Source organism: Gopherus flavomarginatus, chromosome 19 (genome assembly GCF_025201925.1).
Source record: "Gopherus flavomarginatus isolate rGopFla2 chromosome 19, rGopFla2.mat.asm, whole genome shotgun sequence".
Lineage (NCBI taxonomy): Eukaryota > Metazoa > Chordata > Testudines > Testudinidae > Gopherus > Gopherus flavomarginatus.
Genome location: NC_066635.1, coordinates 9,705,316 through 9,719,999, shown reverse-complemented (window position 1 = coordinate 9,719,999; position 14,684 = coordinate 9,705,316). Strand labels below are relative to the sequence as shown.

At 36.7% G+C, this 14,684-nt stretch overlaps 1 protein-coding gene across 7 annotated transcripts in view; it reads right to left on the bottom strand.

The window, feature by feature from the left end:
* Nucleotides 1–754: 754 nt before the first annotated feature.
* The window catches only part of GTF2I (general transcription factor IIi), an 80,450-nt gene continuing 66,520 nt past the window's right edge, over nucleotides 755–14,684 (bottom strand). For 6 of the 7 annotated variants that reach the window (XM_050929443.1, XM_050929442.1, XM_050929447.1 and 3 more), the window contains 9 exons: nucleotides 14,510–14,562; nucleotides 13,050–13,160; nucleotides 12,125–12,208; nucleotides 11,141–11,324; nucleotides 9,530–9,558; nucleotides 7,732–7,821; nucleotides 4,159–4,197; nucleotides 3,510–3,585; nucleotides 755–1,975 (listed from right to left, as the gene is read on the bottom strand). In XM_050929443.1, the coding sequence (XP_050785400.1) occupies nucleotides 3,527–3,585; nucleotides 4,159–4,197; nucleotides 7,732–7,821; nucleotides 9,530–9,558; nucleotides 11,141–11,324; nucleotides 12,125–12,208; nucleotides 13,050–13,160; nucleotides 14,510–14,562 (649 nt within the window). In that variant the 3' untranslated portion in view covers nucleotides 755–1,975; nucleotides 3,510–3,526. Of the gene's footprint in view, nucleotides 1,976–2,066; nucleotides 3,000–3,509; nucleotides 3,586–4,158; nucleotides 4,198–7,731; nucleotides 7,822–9,529; nucleotides 9,559–11,140; nucleotides 11,325–12,124; nucleotides 12,209–13,049; nucleotides 13,161–14,509; nucleotides 14,563–14,684 lie in introns of those variants that run through there. The other variant, XM_050929444.1, reaches the window with a different exon arrangement.

The following is a 14,684-nucleotide window of genomic DNA, read 5'->3' as shown; positions in this document are numbered from 1 at the left end:
GGATGCACCACTTCTCTCCTTCTTGGACGCGGAGGCAGCGTTGATTCAAAATTTTTGAGTGGTACTTAAACTAGCTTCCCATTCCAGCAACCCTTTAGCAACATCTGCCACACAAATGGTCGGTGTCCCAATATCTAGCACTTCAAATAATTATGTAGAAGTACGTTAACTGAACACTTCTATTACAATGATCAGCACTGAAACACTTAATAGTTAAACTCTGAAATGACATCCAAGGGTTCAGAGTTAACACACAAATATAGCAGAATGGGGCAGTTCACATGCATCTGACTACAGTCCATCTACAGAATCAGGAAGGCAACACATACATCAATTTCAATTCAATTCATATCTGGAAGGCTTTCTTTGCAACTACAAGAATTAGAAACAGAGTGGTCTTTTCAAAGGGGCTCAGCATGAACTTAAACGCTGCTCCCATTAAAGTCAATGGTAGAACTCCCATTCATTTCACTGGGAACAGCTGGACCCACACTGAGCACATCTGAAAAATCTCACAGGTTAAAAAAAAAAAAAAAGAAAAAAAAAAGATTCTACAGCTCTTGGAGGAGCATGACTGTAGCATACCTTGTGGCTTTAGAATTGCAGGAACCATGTGGTTCTGAAAAGACCTTGGCAGTGACTTTAAAATATTTCCTCTGCTATATATTCCAAGTTCATATACATACCAAATTGAACTAGATCCTTTAAAAAAGTTTCCTCAAAGATGCAATAAAAAGAGACCTGTAAAGTTGGATGTGTGTCAAAAAGGCATGAATAGATTGTGTTTATTTAATCAGAATTTATAAATACGCTAAATCATATTTTACCTTTTTTTTTTTTTTAAATTATAGCTAAAACAATTTGCTGCAAAAATACATCAATTTATACTGCATGGGTAGTCGTGAAAACCATGAGAAATTTATTTCTTTCTGCAACCTGGAAATAAGATTTACCCATTTGTGCATAATGCAGTCATCCCCAAAAAGAAAATTTTTACAATACTCCATATTTACTCTATAGAGCTTATCACATAGCCAGCATTTTACATCTCTTATGGTTCGTTAAATTTTAAAACGCTTACATTTGTCTTTTACAAGAAGTGGGGAGCAATCAGAAAGGACTAGAGGTAACTTAACTCTCAACATACTAGGTCTTACAGCAGCTTAGTTACTTAAGTGTCCATAACTGGTTCTAAACCAATTAAAGGGCATCATCCAGCAATCCTCATGTAAAACTCTCACATAAATCAATGGGAGTTTTGCCTGCATTAGGACTGCAAGACTGGACCTCTCTCTTACATAAACTGTATGATGCCCTGATAAAACATACACTCTTTACTTTGAAATAATGGAACAAAATAGCAGAAGGGCTCAATTTAAATTTGTTCCTCATCCACACACTGAGATACTGACCATTTCATAATCCATTTTATTAATGCATACTAACGGTCAGGTGAATGAGTTCATCTTTTATTTATTTATGAAAAACATATGAATTGAGATAGATATCATAGGAAAAATTAGTTCAAATATACAGATAGTATTGTCCAATCAGCCATTAAGGAGAAAAAACCAAAAATCATTAATTTTTTTTCCAAAAACAGAAAATTAATGAACTACTGTAGGTATTTTTCTTCATCGCAAAAGCTGAGATGCATCCAGGCACAGTACAATTCTACTTTACTGGGAAATGTAGACAGCCTCTAAATTCTTGTTGATTTTTTTTTAAATCTGAATTAATCCCTGTCATTTTTTCAGCATTGCTGCCTCAAATTTAATCCTTATAATATATAATCAACCTTTCCAAATCTACAGTCGCTCTTTGCTTTAAGTCAATTCACAGAACTGCTGAAAAAGTAGACATTTCTATCTAAAAGTACAAAAAGGGTTTGTATAGAAGGTACTTCTCTTATACAATTATATTACACAGCTCAGGACAGTCCCAGCAAGCTCTTCTCCGGACTGCATGCCTCTGACTAGATAGGAAAAAAGTACAAAGGTGAAGTTAGTTTCACTGCAGCTAAGTATCCTACTATATATATTACTACTTGAAGAGATGTACACAAATTTCTCAAGTCTTCATTTAGGCTATGATTCATGAAAGAACTCAAGCACATGCTTTCCTGAATAAGAATGGGCTTAAATATGAACTTGAGTGCCCTCTTAAATCAGGGCTTTACCCAGGCATTTCACTTGATGTAAATTCTCTGTTGAATCCATTAGGTGAGTACAATTGTAATGTAGCTAGAGTGACACAGAACTAGAGACCAAATCCTGCAGCCCTTACTCGGACAAAAACTCCCACAAGCTTCAATGGGAATTTAAATCAAATGAGGTCTGTAGAATTTAGTTAACAGAACTTACAACAGGCCTTTTTATATCTGTTAGGTTAAGTTCATCTTCCTGAAAATAAAGGATTATTCACAACATTTTCTAATGCTTTGTCTGGTCTACCTTAAATATTTTAAGCAATGAAATTTCTACCATTGAAATACTACTTGACAGACTAACACATCTCAGACATGGAAAAAAATTTATTGATATTCAACCTCAAATTATCAACTTTGTGATGAATATAGTCAATAGCATTTTCTTACTTTTAGAAAGGGTGATCGTAGCACAAAATGTACTAGACAAATACAACCCATCTTTAGGTCAATCAAGTTGACAGATGTTACAAAAGTACAAAAGCTCAAAACTAAAAAAAAAATTTCTGAGCTTTAACAAATTCAAACTTCAAAAAACTAGTGCCGATGCAATAATTCTTAATATTTAACATTTATTCCTGAATGGCTTATAATAAAGAAACCCAAAGAGTAAATTATAACCTTGCATATTTTTATTTGTTGGCATAACACCATAACTAGTACAGTTTCAAGGGCTACCAGAATCCTGTTATGAGAATGAGAAATGGAAAAACTAGATAAACAGTTAAACTAAATAAACTAAATAAAATAAAATTTACCCTGAATCTGTCCCAAAACTTGAACTGAGATTTTTCTGAAGTTAAAAAAAGTAAGAAACAAAACTTTTAAAATGAACAGCAATCTCTTTCTTTTTTTTTTTAATCAAAGCTAATTATTCCACCATGTGTTTCTCAAATTCAGGCAATATTAAAAGGAAGAAGAAATACCATGCTTAATTAGAATTTTCAAGTATACAGGATATACCAACAATAATTATGTCTTTATAAACATTCATGAATTAAGTCTTAGAGCTCCTTAGGCATGTAATCATAATCCATCTTTATTTATAGGTAGTACTATGGCCGTTTCAAACTAGTATCTGAACGCCTCACAAGCTTTAATTAATTAAGCTGCATACTACCTGGGTGAGCCACAGCCAGACCAAGTGACTTGCATAAAGTCACAGGCCAAGGCAATGACAGAGCCAGTAAGAAAGCTCTAATCTCCTTGTGCCTTAGCCATATGATGTGCATTCCTTACAAAGGGGTGTAAAAATACTATTCCTTAATAACTATTAATTTTGATAGATACTAAATTATTTTACCCTAATATTGATAAGGTCTACCACGTTGGATCTGGCTCTTGTTTTATTTGAGAACTTTCTTCTGTTTCTGCTACATCTGTTGAAAAAGAAACAAGAATCTTTTCTACCAATGTTTTATTAATATTAATGACAGTATTGCACTGGAAAAGTCGATAACTGCTGACTGAATATTAAGAAAACATCCATGTATCTTTTAAGATTCAAATAATGAAAATGATTAAATAGCAAAAAGGCACTCAAAATGGTGCACTTCTATGGAAATTATTTTTTCTCTGGTGATGGCACTCATTCAGTCATGTGAATTGTGGGAAAAACTGCTTTGAATAAAGACAGAAATCATTTAGGACATAAGCCATCACTCAAATGCACAGCTACATAAAGTCATGACTTACTAAGAACAACAGTTCATAAACTTCATAAAACAAAGTCTGAGTAATAAATTTTTACTGCAGAGTAAATGTCATATAGCGACTGTATGATTGTCATGCAAACTAACACTTCATGCAGAACCAGGAAGGGTAACAAAAGAGAATGACTTGTGTTTTGATTACAAACCACTTTATCTTTTTAATTTTATTAGAAGTGATGCAACCTTATTCAAAAATCACCAAAAACACAGTTTTTATAATAGCTGACAACTGTCACTTACCTTCTACAGATACTTCTATTTGGCTTGGTTCAGCTGGCTCTTAAATGATAAAAATATATAATAAAATTAACAAACATGTAGTTTAAACAATGTGCATAAGATAAATATTATAGCAAGTGCCCTTGGGAACTAGTGAATATTCTCTCCTATGATCAGTTTCAAATATTGTGTCCAAGATACAACTGTGACATGCTGAAGATAATTAAAAAGTAAAATCTGATGTCCCTTTTTAAATTAGAAAAGCCATCATCACTTTCTTTCAGAGTATTAAGTGAGATTCACTGCCCTGTACATATGCAGGAGTCTTAATGGATTGTAAAAAACTCATTATGCAATGGTGTGCCTAAGGATGCATGAATGGAGAACACAGAGCTTGGTCTAATATCAAAAACTAACTAACTATACACCTTAACATCAACAAAACAACAGCTTCAAGGTCATAGTTATGTCATCTTCCATAACTATGTAACTATCATGGAAGAAGAGACCTCTTTAAAGTAGTTTCTATGCAGGGTTTTCTATTAGGCCTTGGCTACACTTGAGAGTTACAGCGCAATAAAGCCACCAACAGTGCTGTAACTCACTTCCTGTCCACACTGGCAAGGCACATACAGCGCTGTATCTCCATGGCTACAGCGCTGCTTGTACTCCACCTCCTCGAGACAAATAAAAAGAGTATAGCACTGCTGCTGCAGCGCTGCGCCGCCAATTTAAACAGGGAATAATTTTAGTATGCTGTGACTGATCTCCAGAAGCTTCCCATATTCCTTTTAATTGAAAGTTCTGCTCTTTGTTTTGTTGTGAACTCCGGGCTCTGGAGCTGCTTATCAAAAAAACAAACACAGCTCCTGTTTGCTGTGAATGAGCAGAGGCAGGGGGGCTCCCTTTGGAAGGCCCACAGATAGTGTTTGCTTGAACAGAGAGGGGAGGGAAGAGGCTTGAGGAGAGAAGCAGCACAGTGGGCAGGAGGGAGAGGTCCGCTTCCCTGCTTATCTGGTCTGTGAGGAAAAAAACAGCTGCTATTTGCTTTCAGTGAGTGAGAGAGGAGTGGGGGAGGGGGTTGGACCTTGCAAGGCAGCTGCTGAAACAGTTCGGCTCCAAAAATCCACTCTCTCTCCCCCCCACGCTCCCTGTCACACTCCATACCACCTCCCCTTTTGAAAAGCACGTTGCAGCCACTTGAACGCTGGGATAGCTGTCCATAATGCACCACTGCCAATGCTGCTGCAGATGCTGCAAGTGTGGCCACAACAGTGCGCTGGTAGCTGTCAGTGTGGACAGACTGCAGCGCTTTTCCTACTCAGCTGTACGAAGACAGGTTTAACTCCCAGCGCTGTATAGCTGCAAGTGTAGCCATACCCTTAGAAAGTGTATAAGCAGGGTGGATTGATTTAAATCAGCAAGTGGAAAGACTTGATTTTAATCAACTTTTCCATCTGTACTGAAGAAAGGTGCATTCTGACTGGCTGATATAACCATTAAAACATGTTAATTTATAGCTAAATAGGACTTTTAGCAAAAACATGTACCAAATCTAGGGTATCTACAAGGATACACTATAACTATATACCTTTATTTAAGCAATTATATAGCATAATATTTTCAGATTCTTGTTAACTGTACATTTTTATTATGTCAAAAAAGTGAATGACAAATAGCTTATTTATTAGATAATTAATGTTTTGCTCATGATTGTTATCAAACTGCATTTCAATAAACAGAACAGCATAAAAATTTATTTTTATTATACAAAACTGAAATGTTTTGATATGAGATCTTTTTGTTTCCAAAACATGTTTCAAATTTACAACTAAATGTTGATTAAACAGAGGGATTAACTGCAAACAGTGAATTAAACCAATTATTTCAAGTCAGCCTGGGAAAGTTTTAACATATGCCTAAGTGAAAGTGACTGGAACTTAACTAAGTCTCTTGAAGATAACTCAGACTCCTAAGTTACTTAGACCACCCTACTGTGCCAATAAGCTTGACCTCAAAAGTTAGAAGTAGGGGAAAAGTACCTTTCTTTACACAGAAAAGCAGCTTTAACTCAGTTTTTGATAAAGGCTCATGGATTCAGCATATTTATTTTTTATTTAATTGTCTGAGATTATAAGTAGTTCAGGCCTTATATGTATTAAATTCAGATTTCATTTTAAACAGGTTTATTTTTAAAAAGAAAAATATTAAAATTTAAATTTAAAAATCCATTTTTTTTAAAAATCAATTTTTATCTACCCAGTGTATAAATGGTCTATATTTTCCATATAAACAAGAGCCGGCAAAGTTTCAGGATTTTTTTTAACCAACGTAATTAAGTGTCTGTGGGCACTTAGATAAGCTTGACTGTAAGCAGTTCTCACTAGCTGCCATCTACTATGTTCCTGTAGCTCAAGAAGGTGGCACACGAGCTGATTTTCAGTGGCACTCACACTGCCTAGGTCCTAGCCACCGGTCCGGGGGGCTCTGCATTTTAATTTAATTTAATTTTAAATGAAGCTTCTTAAACATTTTAAAAACCTTATTTACTTCACATACAACAATAGTTTAGTTATATATTATAGACTTAAAGAAAGAGACCTTCTAAAAATGTTAACATGTATTACTGGCATGCGAAACCTTAAATTAGAGTGAATAAATGAAGACTCGGCACACCGCTTCTGAAAAAGTGCTGATCCCTGCTGTAGCTCCTTCGTCTTGCAAATATAATAGAGGAGTCAGCATTTTCCTCTGTAATTACAGCACCTACACTAGTGGTGAGTTGCCCCTTAGAAGTCAGAGAGTTTACTAGCTGGCCCCGTTTCTTGGTCTAGAATCTCACTTCTCAACAATTACAGTCTAATCCCATTATGTGGAGAAGTCTATTCTATTCAAAGACATATAATTTGGGACACCAGTTTTTCAAAATGGACATAAAAAAATGTATCTGAAACTTCAAATTCACTTAAAGCCAAAAGGAATATTGCTTACCTACAATTAGTTAAACACTCAGTAGTGTAGATACAATTAACTCTGCTAAATTCTTTGTGAAGATTTAGATATATGAACAGCATTCCAGATACACAAGCAGTTACTGTGCTGCAGAAGATATGAACAGTGACTATAGGGACAGGATAAAGAGATCTCACTGCCTTCATCCTAATGTATTGCACCCACATTTGTTCCTTGAAAGTGATGGGCTAATTGGTTTGGTTAAACTAAGATCTGACCAAAGTATGCTCAGATTTTTGAACTAAACACAAACACAGAAACAAAGAAAGGAAGGAAGGACTTTATATCCTGCCTCTCATCCTTCCTGCTTACTGGTGACATTAAAAAAAAAATCAAAGTGAGAGAACTAACAAAAAAACCCAAAATTAAAAAGGAAACAATGTTTCTTCCTACTCAGATTTTAAAATCCTTAATTACCAGCGCATACACTCTTTCCAAGTAAAATCTGGAATATCATCAGCAGCAGCCTTTGCATGCCTCGAAAACAGCCTATCATCAGGCAACAATTTCATTAGTTAGCAAACCCTATAATCTGACTCCTAGCACCCTTCAAAAAGCAATTTATTACACCTCTATATTCACCTTGTACTACTGGTGCTGGTGCCGGAGCTGGAGCCGGAGCCGGTGTTGGTGCCTTGGCTGGTGTTTCTGATTCAGTTTTCGCCATCAACTCTGAGAGAATAAATACGGTCAACTGTTTAAGTTTAAAAAGAAAATGTCCCTCAAACAGTCAAATGGCATTTATATTTTATTATACGTTCAACCCTGTGAACCTGTTGCATAAACAAATTATATTCACAGTAACTGAATAATATACCCTCTTCTGCTCAACACAAGTGTTTTCCACTTCTCTTCCCTCAGAACCTAAAAATTCATTATAATCCCCTGCGCTAACATCACCTTTTATAATGCTAAACAAGACTGCTTTTCAAAGGATAGTATAAAACGAATGGCAAGACCAATAACATTACTGAAGCAATAGACAATTCTCTCTGTATCTAGACACCTCAGATTGACTTGACCATTGAGGACCTGTGGGCAGACATTTGTATGGGAAAGAAATAGGACTTGATCCTATTATCAATATCCTTCCAGTGGTGGAAGAAAATAAAGTGTCTCTCAGCTGCTCTCAATTGCCAATGATGTGTTATGCTATTGACTCCGGCAGTTATATGTAGCAGTGGACAGAGTTGCTCTTAAGTGGGTCCTTTCTGCCCCTCAGACATTTCTCTGGAACCCCTGCCAGGAGCTGCTGAATGGAAGGCTCTTGCAGATGGTGACACAGGATATATGGGGCCAATGGGAGAGTCAATGAGAAGATCCTGAAGGCATTGTAGTCAGTAGAGCACACTGCCACTTCCAGCTGATGGAGTTGAGCATCTTACTCAGTGTAAAGGGGAGACTGGGCAATGGATGAGAGCTGGCTGACTGAGGCTCAATCCAGGTAAGAGAGAAGTAATGCTGGTAGGGGTTTGCCCTCTGAATCTGTAGTATACCAATGGCTCAGTGCCTGACAAGGGATCTAGACTGTTCTCAGTGGTACCAGATGACAGAACAAGGAGTAATGGTCTCAAGTTGCAGTGGGCGAGGTTTAGGTTGGATATTAGGGAAACAATTTTCACTAGGAGGGGGTGGTGAAGCACTGGAATGGGTTACCTAGGGAATTGGTGGAATCTCCTTCCTTAGAGGTTTTTAAGGTCAGGCTTGACAAAGCCCTGACTGGGATGATTTACTTGGGAATTGGTCCTGCTTTGAGCAGGGGGTTGGACTAGATGACCTCCTGAGGTCCCTTCCAACCTTGATATGCTAGGATTCTAAGGGATGCTGTGCTACCAGAGGTACTGTTTTTTCAAATGAGGCTTAAAACCAAGGTCATGACTATTTTAGATAACTGAAAATACCTGGGCATTTTTCACAATATTTGGGTGACCTGGCCAAAGTCCTAATTGGATAATTACATTCTGTCTCCCTAAATTCTCAGCTCAACATGTAATTTTTTCACTCCAGTGCCTTTAGGCAGCTATTGAAAAGCTCCTGCATGTCAACTGCTATTGAAATGCAGCCACACCTGTGGTGAAGACAATCTTGTATGAGTCTGTAACTGACTTTATCATGTTTCTAACATGCTCTGGGATCCTGCAGGATGAACCATGCAAGTTCTAAGCTAGTGCTGAGCTTATGTCGTTTTGTAAGTCAGGCCCTCCTATAAATAAACCAAGCATGTTTAGATTTCCTAAGTACTAACAAAATAAGTTGTCCATATTTAGCAGTTAATGCTCTGGACCTTCTGCCACTCTGGGATAATGCTACAATCATCTAGCATGCCCTGTGAAGTGATACATGAGTAGAATTCAAAGTGACAAAAAAATGGAATACTTACGGTTGTTAATCACAAGTCCTGGAAATGGTCTGTGTAAACAAAAAAAATGAATACTTAATGTTTCTAAGATCACTTTTACTGTACAATCTTTCCCTTTTATGGAGGGCCTCACCTGAGGGTTCATAACGGAGCACAAAGTAAAAGGAGGGACTGCAATATTCTAGCATAGTTCCACCTGCAGCAGAGTGGTGTATCCAGCAGACTGTGTCAATTTTATATCAGTAAGAAGGTGCAAGTCCTTCCTTTAAATAGTTGCTAAGAGAATCAAATCTTCACTTGGGCCCAAATACTGCATGTTCTTATACTGATCAAGACTCAAACTCAAAATCAATCTTGATTAAGAGCTGCAAAATTTGGACCTCTCTAAATTGACTTTTTAGAAACTCCTTGCTAGGTAAGAGAACTGCTGTAAACCAGAATAGAATCTAAGTGTTTATGTTTTCACTTTCATGATTCATCATCCGTATAGATTCCAAAATCTCATTTATTCACTGTATAAGCAAAACCATTTATTTCTTGATTAAACTAACTTCCAGGGTAATTATCATATTTTATCAAAAGACAGTACCTGAACAGATTTTAAGAGGGATACATTCTCAAGAATGTTACGCAATACAGTAATTGAAAATCTTAAATTTCAGAAATCCAACCATGTACTCACGACTTTTAAAACAGCCAAGCTGATCTGGAAATTTAAAATACTACAGAAACACAATTTACTGTTAAGAGCAAACAAGCTTGTGGACCTACGAATTCTGTTCTGCAAAGGAAAGAATTCGCAATCTAACAGCCTTGACAACAAAGTCCATAACTGTTTGTATAGTGATATGCTGTACCATAGGAGCAGTTTTCAACTAGTGTGCTAGAAATCACTTAAAACTCAATGTAATCGATGTTCCCATATATGCTTCTTCCCAAGAATTTTCATGTTAAAGCTGTGCACCCTCAATTATTTGAATTTAAAATAACCTCAATTGCTTGTTATTCAAAACAGAATCGAAGCCTCCCCACATTTATTATATGGAAGATTTCCTCAATTTTCTGAAACACTGATTTTTCCAAAAGTATGGGCTATTCCCATGACATCTGGATAATCATAGTTACATTATATAAACAATGACAGTAAAATAACAGGAGTACTTGTGGCACCTTAGAGACTAACAAATTTATTTCAGCATGAGCTTTCGTGAGCTACAGCACACTTCTTCGGATGCATAGAATGGAACACAAAGACAGGAGATACTTATACACACAGAGAACATGAAAAGGTGGAAGTACGCATACCAACAGGAAGAGTCTAATCAATTGAGATGAGCTATCATTAATTATCACTTCAAAGTTTTTTTTTCCTGCTGATGATAGCTCATCTCAATTGATTAGACTCTTCTTGTTGGTATGCGTACTTCCACCTTTTCATGTTCTCTGTGTGTATAAATATCTCCTGTCTTTGTGTTCCATTCTATGCATCCGAAGAAGTGAGCTGTATCTCACGAAAGCTCATGCTGAAATAAATTTGTTAGTCTCTAAGGTGCCACAAGTACTCCTGTTCTTTTTGCGGATACAGACTAACACAGCTGCTACTCTGAAACCAGTAAAACAACAGTCACATACCGAATGACAGTAAATTTGATAAACTCTGCTGATTCCAAAATCCTTCTCATGGAGCTGATCTCCAGATAACTGGGAGCTTTAAATGCCACTCCAGGAGGCATTCCATCCACCACCACACAGCCAGGGTTTATGGTGATTTTTCTGTATGGGACTTTCACAGGGAAATTCATACCGATTGCTTCACCTAAATAAGAGACGTTGTGATTTGAATTGTGACCTAAGTCTACAAATCTCAGTTTACAAATACTCAGGGCAGTAAGAAAATCAAGTGATGTGAAAACGAGCATTTAAAATAATCTCAAGAGCTATAACCTTAAAATGCACTTGCCATTTAAAACATTACATAGGGTAATTTTCAAATGAACTGTGTTCCAAGCTGCACTCATTAAGGTTACGGTTCATGAGAGTCACTAGTATCCAAGTATCACAGTTCTATATATAAAAGGACTAAAATTTAGGTTTTATAAAAATAAAATTATAGAAAAGAACACTCAAATATTTTCATGAAAGGAAAAAAGGTGTGTCCTCTCACAATTAAAGCAACACAGCCCATTGCTAGTCAAGGACCAACAAAAAGAAACTAAAGAAGCTGATTTCATCGTCCAAGCTGAACACAGTATAAAAAGTAAAAGAAAAACTGAACAGTGAAAGAGTAAATAAGACTTTAAAAACTTTCAGCTTTAACATTTTAAGGTGTTAACTGATCAGGACTGTGTAGCTTTAAGCAAATTCTGGGTTTACACGTAAAATATTTATTAATCTAAAATCACAGGGATTTCTCGGTTTAAAAAATAAAACAAATTTAGCCCTCGAACTAGATTTTTGTGGAAGCTGGTGCATATAATTACAGATTAAAAAATTCCACATTGGTTATTATATGTAAGTGTAAAAACGTCAACTGTAAAGGTTATACTTATTTAAAACCAAAATGTAAATCAGTGGTTACTTTGAAAGCTATTTCAAATCAGAAATAAAAGCAATTACCAAACTTCCTGCTGAAGAGGTCATTTACTTGTTCTCTCAGTTGTCGAGCCTTTTCTACTTTTGATAATCTTTCACTTTCATCATCTGAAAGAAATTGTTCATGTCATGATTTAGCAGGTGATTTTCTTCTTAAACTAGTGCAGTACTGACTGCAAAAGTGCTTATTTAAAACAAGAATAGATGTTTGCTTTATTAAGCACCTAGTAATCAGAACAAAAATAGGTCTTCTCACTGTTTTTTTGGTTATAGCAGTAATGGAGGATTTTGAAAATATGCGAACTATAAAAAGTAGCAGTTTTAAACAAGCCTGAAAATGATTTCAAAATATTTACAGGATGATGTTAGATTTATTAAAGGAGAAAATTTATTGAAAAAATCCATTATTTACAAAATCACGATTTAAGTAAATGTTGTGAGAGTGTAAGACTGGGGACTGAAATCCTCTATTTAGCCACAGTGCAAGCCTTCCCACACTGCCTAACCAGTGTAATTTATCCCTGAGCTAAAGTGACCACTTCTGGGGAAGAGAATCTCCGTGATCATTTAATCCTAACTGTTTCTACTGAGACTGCCAACAAGGTTGAACATTAACACTTAATTTAGCACGTGATGGGGTGGGGGATGGTGCAGATGTGACCACCTGCAAATGGGAACTGAACTGAGATTCATTTTTCTGCAGATTTCACAAAGTAGTACAACAATCGAAAAGTTGAAAAAACCATCAGTGTGACAAATGTGCAGATAAAGGCCACTTAAGAGAGGCGATTAAGTGGTACTCTTTGTAGGCTGTACTATATATAAGACAGGATGAGTCAAAGGGCAAATCAGGATGGGGGGCAGGTGGGAACATTAAGCTAAGAGCTCTGGCTATGAAGAATGAGAGCTATAAACAGTAAGCAGCAGTAAAATCAGAGCACACACCTACCTGGTATAGTCACTTGAATGATGTTAAGATCTTCAACCCCTGCGGCTGTGTTCACTACTGGCTTTGTTGTGGTGCTTGTTGTATTTGATGTATTGGATGAACTGGTTTTTCCTTAAACAGAAACAGGAATTTAAAGTATGAGCAAAATAGCTGAAGATGGGCTAATATATATGTAAAGGGGTAACACTGGGGCAGAAATAGATTTGTGGTTAAAAAAAAAAGCTACATTTCCAAAAGGACTTAGTCTAAATGCTTAAGTCCCTTGACTGTCAATGACACTTAGGCTCCAAAGTGCTTAAGTCATTACTGAAAATGGGACTTCACTTCTGAAAGTTTACCCTTAAACTATTTCTTACAAACTACCAAAATCAAGAGAAAGGGTTAATTTATGTTACAAAGGCCTTGTTTTGTTTGCCTACCAGGTTTTCCAATGATATTTTATTTTTAAAAAAGAATGTGTGGATATTTTCATGTTTTGGTCAAAGCAATAAACTACAGCACTCGACTTCTAGTAACACTAGTAAAACATATTGATCAAAAGAACGAATTGTGGAATATTAAATTCTCATCCACATAGGAAATCTTTCATAGTTGACTTTAATGGAGCTATGCCTACAACAACTGAGGATCTGGTCCAATATGTTTCCTGCTCTCACTGACAGTACCTTTACACTGGTGTAATGTCACTAACTTCAATGGAGTAACCTCGGATTTAAACCACTGAGAGTAGCATCAGGTCCAATGAATGCCCCCCAGAAACCCAACTTCTTCTATGGATACCTGCTTTATGTCATAGTCTGGGAGTACAGTACAAGCCATTAACCAGTACCTCAATTCTTTTCATCTGATTGACACAGAGACTTTTACAGCTCCCTCCACTTTGCTTCCTTGTCAAAGCGGCATCACAAGTTGGAGTTGGGGCAAAGTGGTTCCTCACATCGTGTGTGCATGTGTATGCACGCACTCCAGCACTGCGGCATTACAAAGTTGGAGTCGGGGCAAAGTGGCTCCTCACATTGTGTGCGTGTGCATGCACTCATTCCAGCACTGTAAAGCTTTAGCTGAGCCACAGCCTCCTACTGCTTTGAAGGAGGCACTGTAACAGCCAGTGCAAAGGGATCTGAGACCTTAAGTGTGCTAGATTATACAAAGCTGACTGATAAACAAGAAAGCCATTACTGAAGCTGAATTGCTGAATTGAGGAACTAGATAATAGTCAAGAAAATGTAACAGCTTTACAGCTCCTCAGAGTAGAGACATATCTTCATTATAGAGGTGTACCAGTGGCACCATAGTTAAGGCTGTGTCTTGATTTCTACTTGGATAAGACTTTCCAGTGAATATACCATGAAGTTTCCAGGAATTGGTTTACACTGGGCAACATTCCTGAAGTATTATAATCTTTAAAAGCAGCCCAAAATAGATCACCATCCAAACTCTTTAGCTCTCATAAAACTTACTCTGGGGACTTTTAGCAGAGCTTTCCTTAATCGCTGCCTCGAACATCTCAGGCCTGCAGATGAACAGATTTGAACATTTCATATAGAACAGTAAAATTACATTCAATCCATCATTTCCATCCAAAAGCAAAGGAACTACTAGCTGTCAAAACTGAGTGGTCAGGAGAGGGAGAGC